General features: G+C 34.9%; 1 protein-coding gene across 2 annotated transcripts in view; it reads right to left on the reverse strand.

Annotated features, from left to right (window-relative positions):
* The window catches only part of IL1RAPL1 (interleukin 1 receptor accessory protein like 1), a 1316763-nt gene that overhangs the window by 631357 nt on the left and 659182 nt on the right, over nt 1–26224 (reverse strand). For both annotated transcript variants that reach the window (XM_012448862.2, XM_012448863.2), the window contains exon 3: nt 6758–7037. In XM_012448862.2, the coding sequence (XP_012304285.1) occupies nt 6758–7037 (280 nt within the window). The remainder of the gene's footprint in view (nt 1–6757; nt 7038–26224) is intronic.

Here is a 26224-nt window from a genome sequence, read left to right on the forward strand (position 1 = left end):
AGATATCCCATTTGAAAAAAATATGTTTTAAAAATGTTAACACACAAAAGTCAATCACATTTTTATATAGAAACAATGTACATGTTGACACCAACATTAAACAGATGATATCATTTACAAACATTCCAAAGAAAATGAAATAGTTAAAATTTTTAATAAAATGTTTACAGGATTTGTATGCTGATGAAAGAAATCAAAGAAGGAAATTCTAAATAAATGGAGACACATACTGCATTCATAGACTGTGAGACGCAATATAGTAAAGATATTATTTATCTTCAAATTGATCTATAGGCTTAATAAAATTGCTATCAAAATTCTAGTAGGGATTTTTGTGGACATATACAAACTTAGGCTAAAATTTACATGAAAAATAGCCCCTGCAATAGCTAAATACAATCTTTAAAAAGACATATAAAGTAGGAGGATTCACTCTAGTTGATATTTATGCTACCATATAGCTATACTAAACAGTACAGTTTGGTATTGGCAGAGGGATAGATGAAGGTATGGAATAAAGAACACAGAGATTAACCCACAAAAATACGCTCAATGGATTCTGAATAAAGATGCAAAAGCAATTCAAAGGAGGAAGCATAGCCTTTTCAACAAATGGTGCTAAAACAATGGGATATCCATCCCCATAAAACTAAGCCTTAACCTAAATAAACATTAGTCCTTAAATATTAATTCAAAATTAAGACTTTATGATGAAAATGCCAAAAGCAATTGCAACAAGAGCAAAAATTGATAAATAGGATCTAATTAAACTAAGGAGCTTCTGCACAGCAAAAGAAACTATCATCAGAGTGAGTAGACAACCTATGGAGTGAGAGAAAATTTTTGCAATCTATCCATTTGACAAAGGTCTAATATCCAGAGTCTACAAGGAACTTAAACTTGTGAGAACAACAACAACAACTCCATTAAAAAGTAGGCAAATGATATGAACAGACACTTCTCAAAAGAAGACATTTAAGTGGCCAAAAAACAAATGAATAAAGGTTCAACGTCACTATCGTTAGAGAAATGCAAATCAAAACCACAGTGAGACACCATCTCACACAAGTCAGAACGGTGAATATTAAAAAGTCAAGAAACAACAGATGCTGTCAAGGTTGCAGAAAAAAAAGGTACACTTTTACACTGTGAGTGGAAATGTAAATTAGTTCAACCATTGTGGAAGACAGTGTGGCGATTCCTCAAAGATCTAGAAACAGAAATACCATTTGATGCAGCAATTCTATTACTGGGTATATTCTCAAAGGACTATAAATAATTCTATTATAAAGATAAATACACGTATATGTTCATTGCAGCAATATTCACAATAGAAAAACATGGAATCAACCCAAATGCCCGACAATGATACACCGGATAAAGAAAATGTGGTACATGTACACCAGGGAATACTATGCTGCCATAAAGAATAATGAGCTCATGTCCTTTGCAGGGACATGGATGGAGCTGGAAGCCATTATCCTCAGTAAAGCAATGCAGGAACAGAAAACCAAACACCACACGTTCTCACTTCTAAGTGGGAACTGAATGATGAGAACACATGGACACAAGGAGGGGAACAACACACACTGGGGTCTGTCAGGGCTGGGTGGGAGTTCTGGGGGAGGGAGAGCATCAGGAAAAATAGCTGATGCATGCTGGGCTTAATACTTAGGTGATGGGTTGATAGGTACAGCAAACCACTATGGCACATGTTTACCTATGTAACAAATCTGCACATTCTACAAATGTACCCCAGAACTTAAAATAAATAAATACATACATAAAAATAAAAAAATAAAATCAGCATTTAAAAATATATATTAATTCAAAATTAATTATAGACTTAAATGTAAAATGTAAAGCAATTGAATTTTTGACAATCTATAAATCTTAAAAAAATAAAACAAGGAATAATCTTCAGGACTTAGCAGTTGGCAGAATTTTTAGACTTCACACCTAAAGCATGGTCCATAACTGGAAAATTTTACAAATTGAAACATCATAATTTAAAACTTCTGTTTTGCAAAAGACCCTGTTAGAAGGATGAAAGATAACCTACAGACAGTCAGAAAATATTGGCAAAGTACATCTCCAAAAAGGATTAGTATTTAGAAAATACAAAGAATTCTCAAAATTCAACGAGGACATAAATAATTCAATTATAAAATGTACAAAGATATGGACATTTTACTGATGAGAAGAGAGATGGCAAATCAACACATATACACCGTGGAATATTATGCAGCCATCAAAAACGATGAGTTCGCGTCCTCTGTAGGGACATGGATGAACCTGGAAACCATCATTCTCAGCAAACTGACACAAGAACACAAAATCAAACATCGCATGTTCTCACTTATAGACGGGTATTGAACAATGGGAACACATGGACACAGGGAGGGGAGCACTATACACTGGGGTCTGTTGGGGGGGAGTAGGGGGGACAGTGGGTGGGGGGAGTTGGGGAGAGATAGCATGGGGAGAAATGCCAGATACAGGTGAAGGGGAGGAAGGCAGCAAATCACACTGCCACGTATGCACCTATGCAACAACCTTGCATGTTTTTCACATGTACCCCAAAACCTAAAATGCAATAAAAAAAAAAAGAAAATTTTAGTCATCATTAGCCATTAGGAAAATGCAAAGTAAAATCACAATGAGTTATCACAATGTGCCTACCAGAATGGCTACAATTAAAAGTAGTAACGATAGCAAATGCTGCAAGGATGTGGAGAAGTCATACATGCTGGTGGGAACATCAAATGGTATAGCTACTTTGAAAAATAGTTTGGTACTTTCTTATAAAACTAAGCCCACAACTACCATTCAATCCATATTCACTCTTGCACATTTATCCCAGAAAAATAAACTTATGCTCACCAAAAATTGAATAAGAATGTCATAGAAGCTTCCTTTTTAATGTCCCCAAGCTGGAAACAATAAAGATGCCCTTCAACAACTGAATAAATATTGTGGTAGTCTATACCATGGAATTCTACACAGCAATAAAAAGGAATGAACTATGGATATGTGCAACAACTTAGATGGATTTCAAAGGAATTATGTTGAGTGAAAAATCCAATTCCATTAGGTTATATACTGTATGATTTCATTGATATTGCATTAATACGTTATCAAAATTATAAATATAAAGAATAGATTAGTGGTTCCCAGAGGTTTGGGACTGGGATTAGGTAGAGATGGATGTAGCTATAAAAGAACAATAGGAGGGGCCCCTGAGGTGACGGCATTGTTCTGTATCTTGACCATATCAATGTCAATATCCTGATTATGATATTATACCACAGTTTTACAAAATGTTACCATTGAGCAAATCTGGGTAAAGCGTTCATGGTATCTCTGTATGTTATGTCTTGCAACTGAATATGAACCTAAAATTGTCTCATAAATAAAATTTTAATCAAAAATCGGGTGCCAAATAACTTAGCATGCTACCAATTGGGGGGCATTGGAGTCCTTCCACATGTACCAGCTAGCTTTGCATATATAGGGCATAACTATGAAAAGGGGAATTAAAAACTTGGAGGTCAAGAATATGGAACTATTATTTTATTTGTATTTCATTTCACTTTTAAGAGACAAGGTCTTATTCTGTTGCCCAGGCAGAAGTGCTGTGGCGTGATCATAGTTCACTGCAGCCTCAAACTCCTGGGCTCAAGAAATCCTCCCACCTTATCCTCCTGACTAGCTAGGACTATAGGTGCACTACACCACACCAGGCTAATTTTTTATAAGTTTTATTTTTGTAGAAACAAGGTGTCACTATGCTATGCAGGCTGGTCTCAAACTCCTGGCCTCAAGCTATCCACCTGCCTTGGCCTCCCAAAGTGCTGGGATTACAGGTGTGAGCCACCACACCTGGCCACCAAATTTTTACTTTTTTTAAAAGTAAACTTGTCGTTATAGATGACCATAAACAAAGACAAAAGAAATTGTTACATAGCTTTCCTTCATTCAGTTTTTCATGTAAAAAATAAAATATAAATTCAAGAATGAGTAAACTGGGTAAAAAGCCAAGAAGTATGGTGCAAAGAATCGTGTGGCATTATTCTGTCCAAAATAGACATTAAGAGAAGGCAGTAAGAAAGTCCTTGTTCATTATAATGATAGTAATCTTAGGAATTTCTATTATTTGTGTCATTTAATTGCATATATTTAAGTATAAATGAAAACTAGTTGTATACGGAAAGCTTGATAAACAATTTCATTGACAAGTTAATACTCACAGTATTTATCAGAAAGACTAGAACCTTCGAATGGATGCTAACATTTTCAAACCTCTGAAATTCTTTGCAAGTGGATTATTTAAAAACTAATGGTGACAGTTTAGTGGCCTGATAGCTAACAATGTGCCAAAATGTCAGTGACTCAACTGACAGCTCTTGAGCTCCCCTCACGTCAAGCCATGCTATTTCAAATGCTGTTTGTAAAGATTTTTGAGCATCCCTTTCCAAATTGGGAAAGGAAGCCATAACAACAATAGCTTCAAATCCATTGGTATATTTGAATTTCAGTGACAAAAATATCTCTTCCTGCAGTTTATCCCTTTCTCTAGAATGCCACTTGACATATATAAACTTTAAAGTATGTGTCTTTTAGTTTCACCTTTTATTAAAATGCAGACATGAACATATGGCAAGTGTCAGCTTCTGGAAAGTTTTCAACCTTTCATTCATTATTGCAACTGGAAATTCAGAGGGATTTTAATGCAATTTCTCAGAGTATTGGATCACAGTGTATATTTAAATACATCAGAGAATTGCAACCTCAGTGTTTTCAAAATTCAGATTACTAATGTGAATACATCATTATTTTCCCATCAATAATAAGTGATGAAATGAAGTGTTAACTATGGACATCCAACTCAATTCTAATGTCAGATAAATGAGGACACACATTTGCCTATCTTGACTAATCACCCCAACATAGGTATGAACAATAAAAAATAATGATTTTTAAAAGAAACACAGCAGATATGAAATTAAAATCTAGTTACTATTGGTCAAATGAGAATAGCTAGTCCAAACAGTATTCTTTAACTGTACTAGTATGACAGTTACTGATCAGTACCCCTATAAAACCTTTACTTCTATTAAGAGTTACGTTTAATCATAAAAGGATTAGTAAACCCTAAGAGAAAGAAGAAGAGTTGCCAAAAGAATGATGGGTTTATTTGTTTTTGTTTGTTTGTTTGTTTTTGAGATGGAGTCTCACTCTGTTGCCCAGGCTGGAGTACAGTGATGTGATCTTGGCTCACTGCAACCTCTGCCTCCTGGGTTCAAGCAATTCTCCTGCCTCAGCCTCCCAATTAGCTGGGATCACAGGCACCCGCCACCATGCCCAACTAAGGTTTTTGAATTTTTAGTAGAGATGGGTTTCTGCTATATTGGCCAGACTGGTCTTGAGCTCCTGACCTCAAGTGATCCTCCTGCCTCCGCCTCCCGAAGTTCTGGGATTATAGGCAAGAGCCACCACGCCCAGTCAGAAGCATTTGTTTTTTGTTTTTTTTTAAAGGCTACTAGGCATTTTTCCCAAACACAACTCTTTACTTATATTCATTTATAATTTCCAACATTAACTCTAACATAATATATGTTGTCAGTGTTAAAAGGATGCATTTCTGTTAAACTTTTATGCAACCTGACCTATTTCAATGTCCTAGCACACCTGTAGCCATAGCTCAGCTTACAGGTAATTATTACAGATGACAGTGAGAGGGAGGCATGATATTTATGACAGAGGAATGTTAGTCGCTGATCAGGATTTCAGAAGTGGCAGTTAAATTTTTATTCGAAAAAGACACTAGGTGATTCTGAGGCTTTCTCTGAGTTTGGGGGTGAACTACTTTAGATTCTTCTTTATTTCTCCAAATAAGCCAAAATACAGAAAGCCAAATAAATAGATTTCAACACACCCTCTATATGACTATACCTAGCTTTGCTAATGTTCTAATAGCCTAATGACATACACGTTCATGCAGGGTGTGATTCACAATCCATGGAGGGCTAAATGTTTAAACTGAGATTTTTAACTGTTAATGTGTTACATAGATACTGCTTCAGTGCATTATCATTAAACAAACTGCATATGCCTCTTCCAGAAGCTGACAAAGATGTGTAGATGTATGATAAGTATCCTTGGGGATACAGAAACAGAATTTGTTATGAACTTCAGTATTGGCACTGAAAAACTTGGGAAAATTTTTGTATTGACCCAGAAGTTTTGGTTAGCAAAGCAATCTGGAATACAGTCTTTATATTCTCTAACATGGTAATGCTTTCTTCCTCTCCCTGTGCACATACACACATTACCTAAATCATCTTTGCAAATGTGTGTGAACCAGAAATATCCATGCTCTATCTGTCTGTGAAGGGCAATAACGAAATGTTACAACCCATTTAGCAAGAAACTAGGCATCCTTTCTGAAAGTCTTTGCTTACATTTTATTTGCACCATTTTACTTCCTCTGTAAATTTTATTTCATAGTTTTTGGTAATCCTTGGTAACATAAGTAGATGCCCAGATGGTATCTCTTTCCTCCATAAGCTTGAAATAATGTCTAATATAAATTCCAATCCCATTTTTTATGATTTTGATTCTAAATTTTAGAAAGCAGCAACACATGCAAATATTGAAACAATGGCTTTAGGCAAAAGAGATAGCAGCAAGATTTAAGTATGAGAAAGCAGCATGTGACTTATTTGATTCGGCAGTAATAGAATTAAAAGGATACCTGATGACACAGGCGTAGAGACCGCTGTCCTGTAGCAATGTTGGCCGGAACCAAATGGAGTCTTCTTCTTTGCTCATTCTACTTCCATCAAAGGCTATTGGCTCTTCAAAGTCTCCAGGACCAGAACTTTTGTACCACATCAAACTGAGTCCAGCACTTTGGGCAAGGGAGTAATTTGCTCTGATATAACCATAAAAGAGTGCACATTTGATTCGAACAGGCTCTCCCACCAAAACTTGATATTTCTTGATATCAATAGACCAATCAGTGCATCCATCAGCTATAGCAAAAAAGAGAGAAAGAGAGAAAAAACATTAGAGGGAAAAAATAAGCAATTAAATTATTCATTCATCCAACAAATATTTACTGAACATCCATATTGGGTCAGATTTTATTCTAGGCACAGAGCACACAGCAATTAATCAAACTGAGAATGGCCCTGCAAAGTAGTGGACTCTGCTAACAATATATTCTTCACTTAGTCTGCTTCTGCTGTTATTTATTATTAGTTTATATCAGTGTGCTGGTTATTGATTTATTGCCTCTTAGTTCTAAATGTACCTTTCTGTCTGCTAGGTGAAAATAGATCTGGGCCTTTGAGATACGTTTTTGTTTGTTAGCTGGCACTAGAGCTTTGTGGGGAGAGGGCACTGGTGAGACATTTCAGGAAGAAAGGGATTTGTTTCCTATTTTCAGTGTGCTCATTTGGCAGGTTCTTGCAGTGTGCAAGGCTTCTTCAGCACCTGGCTCCTACAGTGCTTGGCAACCAGCTGCTTGGCGATGTTTCCCATGTACCTTAGAGGGAGGGTCTCTGTTAACTTCAAGAGGACAGATTTCTGACAAGTTCTGCTAGTATGGCAACTTAGTGATTATTGCCATTCAGTAAGCTATGGTTGTACCTTCCCAATAGAGTGCAGATCTCTGCTCTGGGTATGAAAACTTAGGGACTTTTTCTTGGGTGTGCTATCTTAGCCCTAGGGCTAATGGTAACGATTCCTCTATTCTTTAGGGCTCTCTTTTGCTATAGACTGAACATTTATGCCCTCCCTTGAAAATCCATATGTGGAAGGCTTAACCCTCAATATGGCAGTTAAGTGGAGATGAGGCCTTTCTTTGGGAGGTAATTAGGGTTAGATGAGGAGGGTCATGGGCAGGAGCTCTTGATGGAATTAGTGCCCTTATAAGAAGGGACACCAGAGAGCTTAACTCTGTCTCTCTCCACTTGTGCTTACAAAAAAGAGATCATGTGAGCACACAGCAAGAAGGTAGCCATCTGAAAGCCAGAGACCAAATTGGCTGGTACCATGATCTTGGACTTCCCAGACACCAGAACTATGAGAAATAAATATATTTTGTTTAAGCCACTCAGTCTACAGTATTTTATTATGGCAGCCTGAGCAAACTAATACATCTTTCTTTTATGCTAGCCAATCCCTTCATTACTATAATCCCCCATTACATTTAGTAATTATTTGTATAAACTTTCATTGTTCAAATGACTGTGTTTTTTCTCTGATTGGACCCAAACTGATACAATTGAGAATAAATGTTTTACAGCCAAACAATATAGAAATCAATAAAACTGAGTTGAGTTCTGGTAGTGTTTTTTTCCCAGCCAGAGACAGAGGTAAACAGTCACTTTGCTCTGACTTCCGGGAGAATCGGAGAAGTGTAAACAAAAAACCATGGTGGGAAATCGGGAGGATGGGGGTGGGGTATGGTTAGGTTTTCTGTGTTTTCTGCAGGTACCATCTTCCAAATGACATCTTGACACCATTTTTTTTTTATCTCTCCTCTCTCTGCACACACATACAAAACAACAGGTTCCCACAGGGCAGGTACATCAACATCATCATCATCATCATGGAGAAGTTGTGAATTTACTGTTTAGACAGGGCAGTTGCCCAACACTTAGCAAGAAAATCAATTTGGCATTACTCAGAGTATACAAATGTTGAGCAAAAGGGCAAAGACTGAGAAAACAGGACCTCTGACAGCAATAACATTTGAGCATTGCAAGCAGGGTTAAACTCACTACAAATTAAAAGGAGGGCAATGTAACAGCTCTGAGAACAGGATAAATAATACAGTATTCAAGGTAAGAAAAGTGATCTAGATGAAAAGGAAGATGTACATTATAGCAAAGAAGACACATAATATCATGTGGAATTATCTTCATTTATTATCTTAAAATTATATCTAACATCTAATAAGCACTTAACGATGTGCCAGGAGTTTATAAACTTTTATTTACCCTTAACAGAAATATAAACTGAGGCATTTGAACTTGCTCTTCCCTCTGCCTGGAACATTTTTCGCCAGCTGACTCATGGCTTCCTCTTTTTTTCTCGCCAAATATCACCTCCTCAGAGAGGCCTTTTGCCTTCCCATCCTGGTCACTTGATCCAGAGTATGCCTTGATATGTTTTTCACAAGACCTATTGCTATTTGATGTTATATTATGTATCTACTTTGCTTTCTGTCTCCCCAGTTGAATGTAAACCCCTTGAGAGCAGGGACTTTGTCCTTCTCACTTCCCTTTTTAGCCACAGTGCCTAGAATTGTGCCTGCTAACGAGTTCAGCATACATTTACTAAATGAATGAATGAATCAATGCATGAATAAATAAACAAAATAAACAACTGAATTACCAAATTATACGGTTGAAGAAACTCCATGTCAGTTAATAAGGGTGAGTGCTGGGATTCTCACCCAGCTATATCTGAACCTAGAATTAATCCTCCCTACTGCCACATATTGTTTTTTAATAAAGGTGTGAATTTCACAGCATTCTTTGATTTAGTTAATTTCAAGTACCAAATTTGGGTCTAAAATTTTGACTAAAGGACTGTACTGAGGTACTATCTAGAGTAAATATGCTGGAAGTTTGGTGGACATTATCAATGTCTGAGTCATTGTCATCATTCCTGTCAATGACTACTGTAGAGCCAGCATACCATGTTAAACAGGATTTAAAAACTACACAGAGATGTCCAAGTTATATAATTGCATATAATATTTATCAAAACAGTTGTGCATCTTTCCAATTTCATACAACGAATCCTAGGTGGCAATTTTTAAAACAGTTATAATTCTGATTATAAGTGTAAAATTAGTTTGTTTTACCACTATGTAAATTACAATAGAATCAAGTTAATATAACTGACACTAGCTGTCAGGGAGGGTATCGCTACCAGTGAAAAAGGTTGAAATATCTTCAAGGTAGCAGTATATAAACAGTAAGATAAAATTATTCAAGTCTCAGAAGATTTGCAGTATAAAGCAAAATGTTTGAAGGTTAGCAAAATGATTAGTCTAGAAAGTTTTAAAAAGTTAGCAACAAATTAGATCAAGAGAAAAGAGGAAGAGTTGTACTGGGAATACATATAGATATTATTACACACTTTCAGAATACGCTTTCTGAGAAAATGTTGGAAGAAAATCACAAATTTTCCTTAAAATTACTGCTATTAAATACTTAAATATCAGTCAGGAAAAAAAGTTTCAAATGGTTCAACGTCACGTGCCAAAGAAAAGATAGAGGTAAAATGAAGAAATGGCACTTTGGACATTAGAGACACTTGGTGTTCATTTTAATATGGAAACAGATGGAGGATTTATGGCTTAGGAGGTTTTACTACCCTTAAACAAAATGCATGCTGTTCAAAAATAAACTATCAAATTAAAATGGTTCAATAATTCTTGGAAAAAGATGGCAAACACTATAAAGAACAATTCAAGACATACTCAAATTATTTGAATAAAGTCATTTAAACGAATGATGGTTTAAATAGTTACAACAAAACATTTCACTAAATGAAAGAAGTGATAAAGGGGATATATCTTTTTCTTTGTTAACATTTTGCCTCATTTGCACACACGTTCTCTCTTGTATGTTGTATTATTGTTTCTAAATCAGTTGAAAATAAATTAGAGGCAAAATGACATTTCATCTCCAAATACTTCAATATGTATCTCCTTGTGAATGAAGTCTTTAAAAATATAGCCACAAAGTATATTTTTTAACCTTGTGTAGTGAGACATTTTAAATCTTAAAAAGATATGTGATAACTTAAAATCTAACTCTTGATGAACAGAATTGCTGTTGATCCATTCAGCTTTTTCTTACTTCAGCACACAAGCTCTGTTGGCTTGGGAAAAATCATTCCAGAAGCATATTTCTAGACACTGTTGATTTCATTACACATTAATTGCATTTAATTTATATAACTTTTATGGCTATTTTTAAAAAATTATCATCACGTAATTGTGTACACTGGTAGTATTTAATCTCTTTTTCTCTTTTAGAATAAAATACCCTTCTATAAGTATCAGAAAAGTTGCTACTGGTACTTTCCTTCCCTGATGGGGGGATTCTATGGAAATACTCTAGTTCAACATTTCTCTGCAGTACATGTTCTTTCACAGCCAATGGGAGTTTATGAAGGAAGCCATAAAGTTACATTGTGGAGTAGGAATAAGAAGTACCATGTTCATTCATTTTTGTTACCACCCATACAGTTCTGGGAGCATATATAAAGACAGTAGTGGAATTAAGATTCAGAAATAATTTCTTTACTACTGATATATTATGAACAAAAGCTACATATGTAGCTACATATGTAGCTTTTGTTACAAAAGATGAAAGATTAGAGAAAGTACTTTTAATTAAGTCACTATTACTACATATGTAAGAGCTAAAAATATTTCCATGGTAACAGACTTGAAGTTTGAATTCTTTCAAAAAAGTCTAATAAAAGAATTTATACATGTTGTATACTAATATGAAAATGAAATACTATATTTATAGAAGGATAAGTTATGTTATTTTAAAATAAAATTGAGCATCCCTAATCAGAAAATCTGAAACCCAAAATGCTCCAAAATTCAAAACATTTTTAGTGCCAGCTGACATGATGCCACAAATGGAAAATTCGAAACCCGATCTTATGTGATGGGTTACAGTCAAAATGTAGATTCACAGCAAACAATTTATTTAGCATCTCCATGGAAAACATAAAATTACCTTCAGACTATGTGTATAAGCTACATATGAAACACAAATTAATTTCATGTTCAGACTTAGGTCCCATCCCCAAGATATCTCATTATATACTGTATATGGAAGTATTCTAAAATTTGAAAAAGATCTGATATCCAAAACACTTCTGGTCCCGAGAATTTCAGAAAAAAGAATACTCAGTCTGTGTCTACTTGAGTAGATACCTTGAAAAAATAACTAAAAACTACGGATAGCAATTCTCACTTTGCAGCAACTCTTGTTGTTGGAAGAACAAACAAACAAAAAAACACCCCAAACTTCTAACTTTGCCTTTTTAAAAGCTCTACACTTCATTTTGGCTGAGAAAAATTCTTCGTAAGGGTTCCTCTTCCTTGTATGTGTCTATATGTGAACAAATCCTCAATATTTTAGGTTAATTTTCTCCAAACGATCCTTTAACAGTAAATTTGAAGGTCCCATGTATCTGTGTGGGATCATGTTATTCCTGCCTTGCATTAAGTAAATTCAGCTTAAGGCTTATTGTTTTTGACTCTTCATTTTTACTTTTCTTAGTGTTTGGAAGTGACATGAGAAAGTACCTAATACAGTACATGGAACACAGGGGATGTTCTGTTTTCCATTCCCACACTGAACAGGAGCAGAAAAAGCCTTGCTATTTAAGCAAACACAAACAGATGCACGTCGTGCTACAAGAAAATCTGGATTCTCATTTTCTTTTATTAGTCTGGGCGCAAGAAATTGATACAGATATGTAACATCTTGGTACATATGGTCCATCTTTGACTTTAAAGACTTTTTTCATTATTTTGATTATTTAGTTATCCTGAGTTCTCTAGTTAATACATACTTTCATTAGCATGTATCATATTAAATCACTATTTGCTTACAAGCATTTCATTGATCACTGAAGTGTGGGGACTCTAAAAAGTAGGACTTTACCATATCTCTATCACTATCTTTATGTCTCTATCTTTCTTTATATTTATCTCTATTTCTATCTCTGTCTAGCTGTTTATCTACCTATGTATCTATCACCTATCTAAATCTCAGACTGGACCCAGCAACATGTGCCTATAGTCCCAGCTACTCAAAAGGTTGATGTAGGAGGATTACTTAAGCCCAGTAGATTGAGTCTAGTCTGGGCAACATAGAGAGACCCCATCTCTAAAAAAGAAAAAAAAAAAACTCATTTAACTCTAATTATAAATTTAGAGCTATTTCCATATCCATATCTGTTTGGGGCATAATAGACAATCAATAAATGTATGTTGAATAAATTAGTGATTAACTAAATAACTGTTCACTTAAATGAGTATTGAAAATGTATCTCTTTGGTGTTAGCACAATCACTCATAATTATTGTTTATATATATTTTTAGCCCTAATAATTTAAAAATAGCAGTATGCATTTTTCCTTTATAACATTGCAAAGCAATACAATTTTTTAACTCAGAATAATTTGATTTCACAAAACTGAGTGTACTTCAGAACTCAGTAATCCTTGCTGATATATTAAATATAGTTTACTGTTTTACATTCATTAAGCATACTATTATATTGTGTATTTAGCTCATGTGTGTCTCCACAAAACCCTCTATTTGGGTAAAAACTGATAAGAATATGTTCAGACAGGTTGGTCAAAAAGTATTGCCAGCTTCAGACATTTTATTCCTTTGGTACACTTGTTGGACACTGGATTAAATATCAACATGATGAGCAACAGATCAAATAAACACTGATCACATTTAATCCTTTTCCCAATTTAGAGGAGCCTCACAGTGAAGGCCTGTTAGATGGCAGGATGCCTACCCTGCAAATTGATCCTTTAAAGAGAAAGTAATAGGGTTCAAGGCACAGATATTTTTGTTTTTGTTTTAGAGCATACGTAAGAACGGAATCACACTTTTCAAGACAGCAAGTTAAAAAAGGTCTTTAAATTTTATAACAATCCCAAATGGACTATTGTTTTCAGCAATGAACACATAAAATAATCGTGCATTAAAGTTCAAGTCATATATTGGTGTCAATCCACGTTATAGACCACATATGATGTACAACTCACTCTTCTATGACAAAGATTACTGAGAGTAGCATCCCCCTTGAAGATATCATTTATAAGTAGGAACAGACTTGTCAAAAACCATGTATAGCACAAGAAAGAATGAATAAAATCTGAGAGCAAAGATAACATTACTCAGGAAACATAAAGCAAGAAGTTTGTTTTACCTCTCAACCCAGAACTATTTTCCATTTCACATATGAACTAATGAAGCAGGAAATATGACTAGGAAGATCAAAAAGGATTTAAGAAAGAGATGAAATTCAAAATGTGCCTTAGTTCAAAACTTGATAATACAGAAGAGAAAACTGCAAGCCAATGAGACATACCAGTTAATAGGACAGTAAAGGGTAAGGTTCTGAAATGGTGGAGTGGTGAGGGACACAGAAGAGTGTAAGGAAGTGAAAATAAGTTCAGAAAACACAGGTTTGGCAAAACACCATGCCAAGAAACTTGAACTTAATTCCGTAGCTCAGTAGTTTTCAAATTTTATTGTGCATCAGAATCACCTGGAGGACTTTTTAAAACACAGAGTTTTGTGCTTCCCTCTCAGAGTTTCAGATTCAGAAGGTCTGGACTGGGACCTAAGAATCTGCATTACTACAAAGTACCCAGGTGATACTGCTGGTCCACGGATGACATTTTGAAGAATACTGCTAAAACCAATGTAGACAGTAGCAAATGTCTGCAAAAGAAGTGGTATTATCTTATCTACATTTTAGAAATATCACTTTCAGGACAATATCAAGGATGGATTGGATGGGGATAGCTAGGAGTAAGGAGACAACTCAGAATGTTCTTAAAATAGAGGTTAAAACAAAAGTGGCAAAGGATATGACAAGGAAACGTGGGAAGAATTGTAGAGTCGGAATTAACAAGATGCTGAAATTGATCAGAAGGGAAAGATGAAGGAGAAGGAGGAGCCTAGGATGACTCTGAGATTTCAAATCAGGGATCCAGATAAGATTGTAGCATTATTAATGGAAATGAGGAGCAGAAGCAGATTCAAGGCAAGAAGTAAGTGTGGTTGAGGCCAAAGTCTTGTTTGTTAGCTTACTACACATTTTCTGCCTTCATCACAGGTGTTTATACAGCAGAATGTTATTGCTTGTACTTTCCTGTATGTGCAACAAAAGCACTGCCATGTATCCTTTTCATATTGTGAGCTCTGCTGGACATTCAAGCCCCTGGCATTAGAGAAAAATTCAAGGGAAATGAGAATGAAGTCTGTTGTGTATTTTAATATGCATATGCTTTCAGATGAATAATATCATACAGATTAATTGCCTGTTTGATTAACTTCTTACAGAGATTGTAGGGGAAAATTAGACACACACAGCTTGTGTATTGCTCCGCCAAGTGAATTTCTAAGTGAGAATTTTTAAAAAGGTTACAACCATTTTTAAGTGATGCTGAGTCTATTTTTTATTACAGAATAAGTGTCATGAAATATATAATATATTGTAAATGGATTAGCTGTACATACAAATGTTTTAGGCATTCATCTACATTCATATGTGTAATCACATATTTATTATGATTGGGATCTGTTGACATACTGCATTTTGTTCAGAGTATTACAAAAATTTATGTGTTCCTCTTTCAGGAACTTTCTTTCTCATTTTTGTCATACATATAATAATATACATCCATGTTATCTGTTTAGTAGTTCTTCATTTTCATAGCATTTTCATAAACACTCTCAGACTCAAGTAAGAAAAAAGGGGTGATAACCTAAGGAAAAATTGTGGGGATATTTATGTAACTTTGCATGTGTTTCTTTTTCCAGCTGTATTGAGGTATAATTTACAAATAAAAATTGTATATATTTAAGGCATACAATGCGATGTTTTAAGACACATATATATTTTTAAATGATTAACAAATTCAAATATAGAAGATTGTTTTGATGGGCATGGGCAACCCCACCCCCACCATGCCACTACTGCTGCCAATGCAAACACGTGCATGAATACCAGCAACCCTGTTTCTGCCATCACTGGTGTGAATGTGTGCACAGGCACAGGAAACCCTGCCTCTGCCAGTACCCCACCCCCACCACTGCAGGTGCAAGTGCTAGCACATATGACAGCAACCCTGCTCCCACTGGTGTCCCTGGTCAGCTGAAAAATGTACCCCACCACACATGCTGTGGCTGCTGGCACACCCAAGTGAGCACAAATCCCACTGCTACTGACCCAACAAAGTGCTTTGGCCAGCACTCTCCATCAGCGTGTTGTGGCCAGTGGACCAAGAACAGTTAGGTCCCTCCAGTACAACAAGTTCTTAACCTCAAGGGGCTAGAGAGCAAAGGCAGGGGTCCGGCAAAAGCCCCTCAGAGTTAGAACACACAGCCCACGAGTGCTGTGTTGAGCCTTGGCCCCTAAAATCTTCCAGAAAAGAAGCCAATTGACTGAACCCACCTTATACCACAATCAAACCCCCACTGGTATCACAGAACATAAAAGCAAAAAGTGCCATCCAAAGGATGGCAACTTCAAAGACTGAAAGAACATCAACCCACACAGATGAGAACAAAAACAGTGCAAGATCTCTGGCAACTCAAAAGGCCAGACTTGTTTTCTTACCTCCAAACAACTATACTAGTTCCTCAGCAATGGTTCTTAACTAGGCTGAAACGACTGAAATGACAGACATATAATTCAGAATATAAATAGAAATGAAAATTATCAAGATTCAGGAGAAAGTTGAAACCCAATCCAAGGAATCTAAGGAATACAATAAAAAGATACAGGAGCTGGAAGGCAAAATGGATATGTTAAGAAAGAACCAAAGTGATCAGATAGAGTTGAAAAACTGACTTTAAGAATTTCATAATACAATCACAAGCATCAGTAGAAGAATAGACCAAGCTGAGCAAAGAGCTTTAAGACTGGTTCTCTGAATTAAGTCAATCAGACAAAAATAAAGAAAAAAGAATAAAAAAGAATCAACAAAACCTCTAAGAAATATAGAATTATGTAAAGAGATCAAATCTCAGACTCACTGGCATCCTTGAAAAAGAGAGAGAAAAATCATATTTGAGGACATCATCCATGAAAGTTTCCTTAACTATGCTAGAGAGGCCAACATTCAAGTTCAGAAAATGCAGAAAACCTCTGCAACATACTGTACAAGACAACCATCCCCAAGACACAGAGTTATCAGATTCTCCAAGGTTGAAATACATGAAAGAATGTTAAAGCCAGTGAGAGAGAAGGGGCAGGTCACCTACAAAGAAACTCCATGAGGCTAACAGTAGACCTTTCAGCAAAAACCCTACAAGCCAGAAGAGATTGGGGGCCTATATTCAGAATTCTTAAAAAAAAAAAAAAAAAAAAAAGAAAATCTAAACAAGAATTTCATATCCAGCCAAATCAAGCTTTATAAGTGATTGAACCAGGGAGAAACCATAGTTTTGAACAGAACAGTAACAGAACAGAACAATAATGAGTTCTGAAATTGAATCAGTAATAAAAAGCCTACATATCACAAAAAGCCTAGGACCAGACGTATTCACAGCTGAATTCTACCAGATGTATGAAGAAGAGCTGGTACTATTCCTACTGAAACTATTCTAGAAAATTGAGGAGGACAAACTCCTCCCTAATTCATTCTATGACACCAGCATAATTCTAATACCAAAACCTAGCAGAGACAACAACAACAACAACAACAACAGCAAAGAAAACTTCAGGCCAATATTCCCAATAAACATAGATGCAAAAACTTTCAACAAAATACTAGCAAACCAAATCCAGCAGAACATCAAAAAGCTAATTCACCATGATCAAGTAGGCTTCATCCCTGGGATGCAAAGTTGGTTCAACATACACAAATTAATAAATGTGATGTACTATATAAACAGAATTAGAAACAAAAACCATATGATCATCTCAATAGATGTGGGAAAGCCTTTTGATAAAATCCAACATGTCTTCATGGTAAATCCCTCAAGAAATTATGCATTGACAGACCATATATCAAAATAATAAGAGCCATCCATAACAAACCCATAGCCAACATCATACTGAAGGGGCAAAAACTAGAATGATTCCCCTTGAAAACTGAAACAAGACAAGGATGCCCACTTTCACCACTCCTATTCAACATAGTATTGGAAGTGCTAGCCAGAGCAATTGGGCATGAGAAAGAAATAAAAGGCATCCAAACAGGAAGAGAGTCAAACTATCCCTGTTTGCAGAGACCTGGAAAACCCCATGGTCTCTGCCCAAAACTCCTAGATCTAATAAACAACTTCAGCAAACTTTCAGGATACAAAATCAATGTACAAAATCAGTAGCATTTCCATATCCCAACAATGTCCAAGCTGAAAACAAATCAAGAACACAAGCCTGTTCACAAGAGTCACAAAAACAAAAACAAAACCATGGGAATACAGGTAACCCAGGAGGTGAAAGATTTCTACAAGGAGAAGTATAAAACACGCTGAAAGAAATCAGAAACACAAACAAATTGAAAAACATTCCATGCTCATGGATAGGAAGAATCAATATTTTTAAATGGCCATACTGCCCAAAGCAATTTATAAATTCAATGCTATTCCTATAAAACTACCAATGATATTCTTCACAGGAGTAGAAAAAAAAAACTATTTTAAAATTCATAGGGAAGCAAACAACATATGGAATACCCAAAGCAATCCTAACTAAACAGCAAAGCTGGAAGTATCACATTACCTGACTTCAAACTAGACTATAAGGCTATATAATAATCAAAACAGCATGGTACTGGTACAAACACAAACACACAGACCATTGGAACAGAATAGAGAGCCTAGAAATAATGTCACACACCTACAACCATCTGATCTTTGAGAAAGTTGACAAAAACAAGCCATGGGGAAAGGACTCCCTATTCAATAAATGGTGCTGAAATAACTGGTTTCAAGATACAGAATATTGAACTGGACCCCTTCCTTACACCATGTACAAAAATTAACTCAAGATGACTTAAAGACATACATGTAAAGCCTGAAAGTATAAAAAACCCTGGAAGATAATATAGGACATTCCATTCTGGAAATAGGCCCTAACAAAGATTTCATAATAAGGACACCCAAAGCAATTGCAACAAAAGCAAAAGTAAACAAATAGGACCTAATTAAAGAGCTTCTGCACAGCAAAAATAAATAAATAAAAATTAAAAAGCAAAACCAAACTATCAACAGAGTAAACAGACAACACACAGAATGGGAGTAAATATTTGCAAACTATACATCCAACAAAGGTCTAATATCCAGAATCTATAAAAAACTTAAACAAATTAACAAGCAAAAAACAAACAACACCATTCAAAACTGGGCAAAAGACATTAACAGATACTTTTCAAAAGAAGACATACACACAGCCAACAAAGCACGTGAAAAAATGCTCAACATTAGTAATCTTTAGAGAAATATAAGTCAAAATCACAATGAGATATTATCTCACACCAGTGAGAATAGTTATTATTTAAAAGTTAAAAAATAAAACATGCTGGCAAAGTTGTGGAGAAAAGAGAATGCTTACACACAGCTGGTAGGAAGGTAAATTAGTTCAGCTACTGTGAAAAGCAGTGTGGCAATTTCTCAAAGAACCTAAAGCAGAAATATCATTTGATCCAGCGATCCCATTATCGGGTATATATCCAAAGGAGTATAAATCATTCTATCATAAAGACATATGTATGCGTGTGTTCGTCACAGCACTATTCACAATTGTAAAGGCATGGAATCAACCTACATGTCCACCAACGGTAGAATGGATAAAGAAAATGTGGTACATATATGCCATGGAATACTACACCGCCATAAAGAACAGTGAGATCATGTCCTTTGCAGCAACATCAATGGAGCTGGAGGTCATCATCCTAAGTGAACTAACGCAAGAACAGAAAACCCAATACTGCCTGTTCTCACTTATAAAGTGGGAGCTAAACATGAAGTATACATGGATACAAAGAATAGAACAGACAACAGAGCCTACTTAAGAATGGAGGGTGGGAGGAGTATGAACATTGAAAACTACCTATCAGGTACTATGCTCGTTACTTTGGTGATGAAATAACCTGTACACCAAATCCCCATGACACACAATTTGCCTATATAACAAACCTGCACATGTAACCCTGAACATAAAATACAAAATTTTTTTAAAAAGTTAGTCAATTCTCTCCAAAATGTTATATAGATTTAATACGATGACAATCAAATTCTAATTCTAAAATTCACCTGAAAATGTTAAGTACCTGCTATATTCAAAATAACTTTTTAAAAGAAGAAAACTTGAAGTCTTATGCTACCTGATTTCAAGATTTATCGTAAAGTTACCATAATCAAACTAGTAAGTCTTGTCATCAAGCTAGACAAATAGATAAATGTAATAAAATTAGAGAGTCCAGAAATAGACCCACACATCTATTTGCTGCTGATTTTCAACAAAAAAGGCAATTCAGTGCAGACAGGATACTCTTTCAGACACATGGTGCTGGAGTATTTGGGTACCCATATGCAAAAAATCTAAACTTTGATTCATACATTCTGCCATATACAAAAATTGTCCTAAAACGTATCATGGATCCAAATGTAAAGCATAAACCTATAAAACTTCTAGAAAAGACAGAAGGGAATCTTTTTGACTTTGGATTAGTCAAAGATTTCTTAGATAAGATACCAAAAGCATAATTCATAAAAGAACAAATGGACTAACTTCATTTCATCTAGCTGTTCTATTCCTAGGTATTTGACTAAGAGAAAAGAAAACGGTCTATTCATTTGCACACAAATGGTCACAGCGGCCTTATTCAGAGTAGCTCCAAATTGGAAACAGCCTAAATTTTACCAATAGGTGAATAAACACATGATGTAGTCATATAATGAAATATTAGACAAAAAAAGAATGAATTATTTATACATGTAACATGGATTAATCTCAAAATAATTATGTGAAAGAAGCCACACAAAACAGAGTAATACTGTATGATTCCATTTATATAAAACTCTAGAAAATGCAAACTATAGTGGCAGAAAGCAAGTCAGTGGTTGTCTGGGATAGAAAGGAAAGAGAGACAGCATTACAAAAGGCCATGACAAAACTTTTAGTGTGATGGATATGTTCACAGTCTTGATTGGTGATAGTTTCATGAGTTTAAATACATGGCAAAACATACCACATTGCTCACTTTAAATATATGTGATTAGTTGCATATCAATTATACCTCAATAAAGCTGTTAAAAATAGGCTCTCTGGCTGTTTGGTTGAAAACAGAGTGTAGGCGACACACATCAAAAAGAAGACCTATTAGAAGGTCACTGCAATAATAATTCAGGTGAGAGATTATGGTAGCTCAGAAAAAAATTAAGAAGGTTGCCTTGAACCTTACACTCTACTTTCCAGAGTGTTTATTGCCATGATTTCAGGCATTCTTTAAATAATCAAGGTAAATCAAAATCTATGTTTAAACAGCAGAAAATTACATTGATTCAATCTTTGTTCCTTTTGTTTTTATTTTCCCCTATCTTTGAGAGTGCAGCTTATGGGTGTGGGGAAATTCATGTACATTTTAAAGAGCTGATAAATTTGAGATGAAGTACTTATGTGAAAAACTATACTAGCCAGTTGTTAATATAAATATCTACTAAACCCAAAGCAAACTTAAGCTGCCTCTGTTACTTAGCAATGAAAAGGTCATCAAGTGCTGGTTTATCACTGGTTTACCAGGGAGATTATCTTTATAGTCTGCTTATTAACAGTTATTAAACTCAAAGCTAGAGAAATTTTCTGGGCCTAGCAGATGCTACCTCATGATAACACTTAATGCAGTCAATCATTAATATTTAAATAAAAGTTTAAATTCTCAGTAAGTGAAAGTATGCTTTTTGTATGGTTAACTAATAAATACCTTTAAAGAGGAACTTATGACTTTTCATGGTTCATCCAATTCAGTATCCTTTCTTTGGCTACTCTCTACCAAAAAGCTGTAGTTGGGTTTCTTGACACACCCTTCGAAGGTTAAGACTTCAGACACTTAGTGGTCATATCGTGTCCCTTTCCTTTAATATGTTTCAGACAACAAACGATATTTGAAATTTTGGAGGATGAATGATTTTACAGCATTTAATCTGTGTCACTTCTGGACAGAAGCATTCATTGATTTGTTCATTGATTCATCCTTTATTTCAAAAGATATTTACAAGGAGCTGTGTTCTAGCCAGGCTAGGACATTTGATAAGTTCACTGCATAGCACAATAAGGAGGGTTCCTACTTTATTCTCAGCTTACAGCTGTTCCCAGAGTATTGTCATGAGGAAGACGGGATGTTTCTCCCAAACCTTACTTTATTTTCTTTATTTATTCATTGTAATATTCATACATATTTTCAAAGCTAAACAAGGCTATGTGGTGGGTTATTAGTGATAACAAGGGTATGTGCATGCACATATATACACACATGCATGCACACATATACACACATGCATACATATTTACTTTTCATTGTTCCTTAGTTTTCAATGCCAAATTCTTATCTTTGTATTTGACAGCAAATGCCACCCAGCCTACACAGAGATCCACTTGAGTATTATGCAGTTATGAAAAATAAGCATTTACTCTGAAATTATTAAAGCCTGTTCATTCTCTTTATTTCCATTACTGTGTCATGAAATAGTCAATTACATATTCTTTTATTCTGTAAATTGGAAAATACTGAATAATCAACCCCTTTGAAATTTCAGAACTTCTTTCAACAGAGTAGCTGTAGTCCCTGATTTCTATTTTAATATGCTGCCAGTTATTGCAAGTCATAATAGCATAATACAGGGCCCGGAAGAATATCATTCACTCAGTTGTTTCCTTGAGTGGTTTTGGGGTATGAAATAAACTATGCTACATCACTGTCCTCATAATGAGATTGTTCTGCTGGATAAACAAGCTCCCCACAGGCCCCGCCTGCTGATAGGACCCAGTAAACCAAATATTTAACACTTCACAGAGGCTCCTCCCTGCCATTCCTCTGTGTTGCATACATCATTTTCAAGAGAAAATTTGATGCAAAGAAGTAGAAAATTGAGCTACTGACTCCTAGGTCTGTTGCTACAACCTGGCTTAGTAACAAAGCCTCGATTCAATTTCTGGGTTCTGTGAGATAATGGAAGTTTCAAAGTTCCAAATAAAATTGTGGAAATGTAAATTCTTGTTCTATGTGACCAATTTACACATGGTATTCAGTGAAACTAGTCCATCCAAGGAAACCACTAAAACAAAGCATGGGTTTAATGCAGAGCTTATTCATTTGCTGAAAATATTCACTGAAAAAAAACTGACTCATGCAGAAAATGGAGGTTTTTTTTTTTCATTCCAGGGTTTAAAAGATAACAGCTTTGCTTTAAAAAAACATTCCTTCCACTATTAGAATTAGGGCACAAGTAGGAGAAAAATTACACAGCTCAAAAATGATACTTTAATAGTTCTCATGTGTGGGGATGTTAGAATGCAAAGTTTGGCTGTGTTGTGTGTGTGTGTGTGTGTGTGTGTGTGTGTATGTGTTGTTTTTACCACTACCTTCAGTAATATAATGTTAACAACCTTATGGTGTCACAGTTTTCTTTTATAAACTGTACAACAAAATGGTAGCAAAGGTATGCTTTCTATATTCAATAGTTCACGTACATCACTCTCATAGTAGAAATACAATGCCAGACATGACATTCAATCATAAACAAAGCACTATGAGAGCGTTAATTTTTCCTAGGAAAGTAAAAAAGTCCTTCATGGGGGCATGCAAGGAATGAGGCTTTGAGATTAATCATGTATTCTGTGATGGAAATTTCAAGAAGTGAGAAAAGACAGGTTAACAGTATAAACAGTGAAAGGTTTAGGTATATTTGGAAAAGAGTGGTTTGGATAGAACATAGTTTGTGGTCCTAGGATAGGTAGTGTTCAAGGAAGAGGTTGGAAAGGTAAGTCCATTTGTTTATGGCATCCCCATAGCCAGACCAGACATGACTAATTGTGGTGCTATGATGGCCCCTTAACCAAGGGCAGCGATTTCTAGGCAGGCAAGTAACCTATGTCTTGGTTTCATAAGAAAAGATGAGCTAGCCCAATCAGAGTCCTCCTTTCTGAGTGTAAAAAAAAAGGCTTAAGATAGACTTAGGGCCAAAGAAGTTGTGATAACCACACATAATCTAACGTGATACGGGGGTAACCTATGAATAAGTAGAAAAAGCTAGTCTTAGGGAGATAAGAGTGAAGAGAGAAGCTTAGAAAAAGTAGAGAAATTAAAAGGCCATAAGGAAAGAACCAGAGGGCAACGCAAGTCCCTAGAATTTAATTCTTGATTGCTTTTTAAGTTTCAACTGGAGTCTTATGCTTCCTTAAAATAAAACACTTTTTAAAATAATTTGAATTGGCTCTGAACTTTGAACCTAAGAAAAAGAGCCTCCTTAAATATTTTCATAATTGTAATCATATTATAAGAAGTAGGATTTCATTTGCTACATTTTCCATTAATATGGCATAATGTGCATTGTTCTTTAAATATTATTTGGAAAAGTTAGTTGTATACATATTAACTTCACAAATGAATCCTAATATTACTTATCTTAACTTTCATTATAATATATAGTATCATGATCAATCTCATTTTATATACATTTTGTTTACATTTCTGATTTTGCCTTCAGCTTGAATACTGAAAAGGAGATTACTCAGTCAAAGGGTTTCACGTTTTGCCAATTGTTTCTGTAGAGTTTGTGCCAATGTATATCTCTTTAGGTAGTGCATGAGAGTATCCATTTCACATCATCCAAATATATGAATTTTATTGCTACATTATTGCATTCTCCTCCATTCACTGCTCATTCTACTCTTTCCACACCTGCTGATAAATTGACAAATAACAACAACAAAATGCAAAACCCATAGCCCTGATAAGATTTTTTCCAGTTTATGTATTTTTGTACACTTTTTCCTCAATTTCCAAGTACATAATGATAATGAAATCTACATATCCATCTGGGATCCACTTTGGTAATTCTCAAACCCATCATATATTTGTTAGCCCTAAATGCAATGAGGTCTTATTAATGATGATTACTGATGGGAGGGGTGCTTGCTTATTCATGTATTGTCTTAACTCTGCCTGCATTACCTCAGCCTGTCAGGTCATAATTGGTGATTCCTTCTAGCACAATTAACCTTTGTTCCTAACGAAAACATTTTGATACATCTAGTATGTTTCATTAGTACACATTGATAAATCTTTAAAACTCAATACTAACACAGGAATACAATTTTTTAAAAAAGATTCCATGATTTATTTTTCTGAACATTTCAAAATAACAGATAAATCTAAAACATAACCAAAAGTCAAATGTTATCTATTCCAAAATGTTGAATTAAAATAAAGTTATCATCCTATAACAATGACATTCATATTATATTCATAATATTCATAACATAATATATTCATAAGTTAAAGGTAGATCCTTATCTAAAAATGTGAAATTCATATATGTTTACGAATGCAAAAATAAATCATTTATTATTTTGAATGTCACCACAGGAAAACATGCCATATATAGTATGCATGTGTGTGTCGTTCCATTTAAACTTTGAATTGACTCTCTTATTAAACTATATTATAAACAAACAAAAGAAACAGGGATAAGTAGTATTTTAAAAAACTAACTCCTAGCAACAATATCAATTGGATCTCCATGAAATCTTTCATATACATGCTCTAAAAGGAAATAAAACATTCAAAACTTGGTTCTTTGATATAGATTCTCCTTGTGTATATAATGAATGCAGTAAATTCCTCATGATAACATGTCTGCATAGTCAGTTTGATTATGCTGTATAGCCAAATTATTTTCTCTGTTATCTAAGTTTAGTTGTACACTCTATTCCACTTCTACATTGTAGACAGTCCATGATAAAATTGCTATGACCCACCAAGATTCTACATTGCTAATCGAGTATATGAAATGTGAAGGAACAAATGCTAAATAAAGTAACAGAAAATAAAAATATCAGCAACTCAAAATAAAGGCAACATTTTGAGGAAAATCTAATCAACTCAGATTGACAGATTTTAAGAGAAGACAGTCCTTGCATATCTAGCATGTATGGATTTGTAACATTTCCTAAAAGCTGCTACATGGAAGTTCATTTTTAAGTGAAGAGCTTTGTTTTATAGACATTTATTAATTAATTGATATTTAAGCACCTTTATATAATTAAAAACTATAGGGCTTGAACTCACATTCAATACATTTTAAACAATAAATAGAATCTACCAGTCTGGGAAATATGGTGAAACCCCGTCTCCATAAAAAATACAAAAATCATCCAGGCATGGTGGCGTATGCCTGTGGTCCCAA

Source organism: Aotus nancymaae, unplaced genomic scaffold (genome assembly GCF_030222135.1).
Source record: "Aotus nancymaae isolate 86718 unplaced genomic scaffold, 86718_ANA_hifiasm-v0.15.2.pri h1tg000058l, whole genome shotgun sequence".
Lineage (NCBI taxonomy): Eukaryota > Metazoa > Chordata > Mammalia > Primates > Aotidae > Aotus > Aotus nancymaae.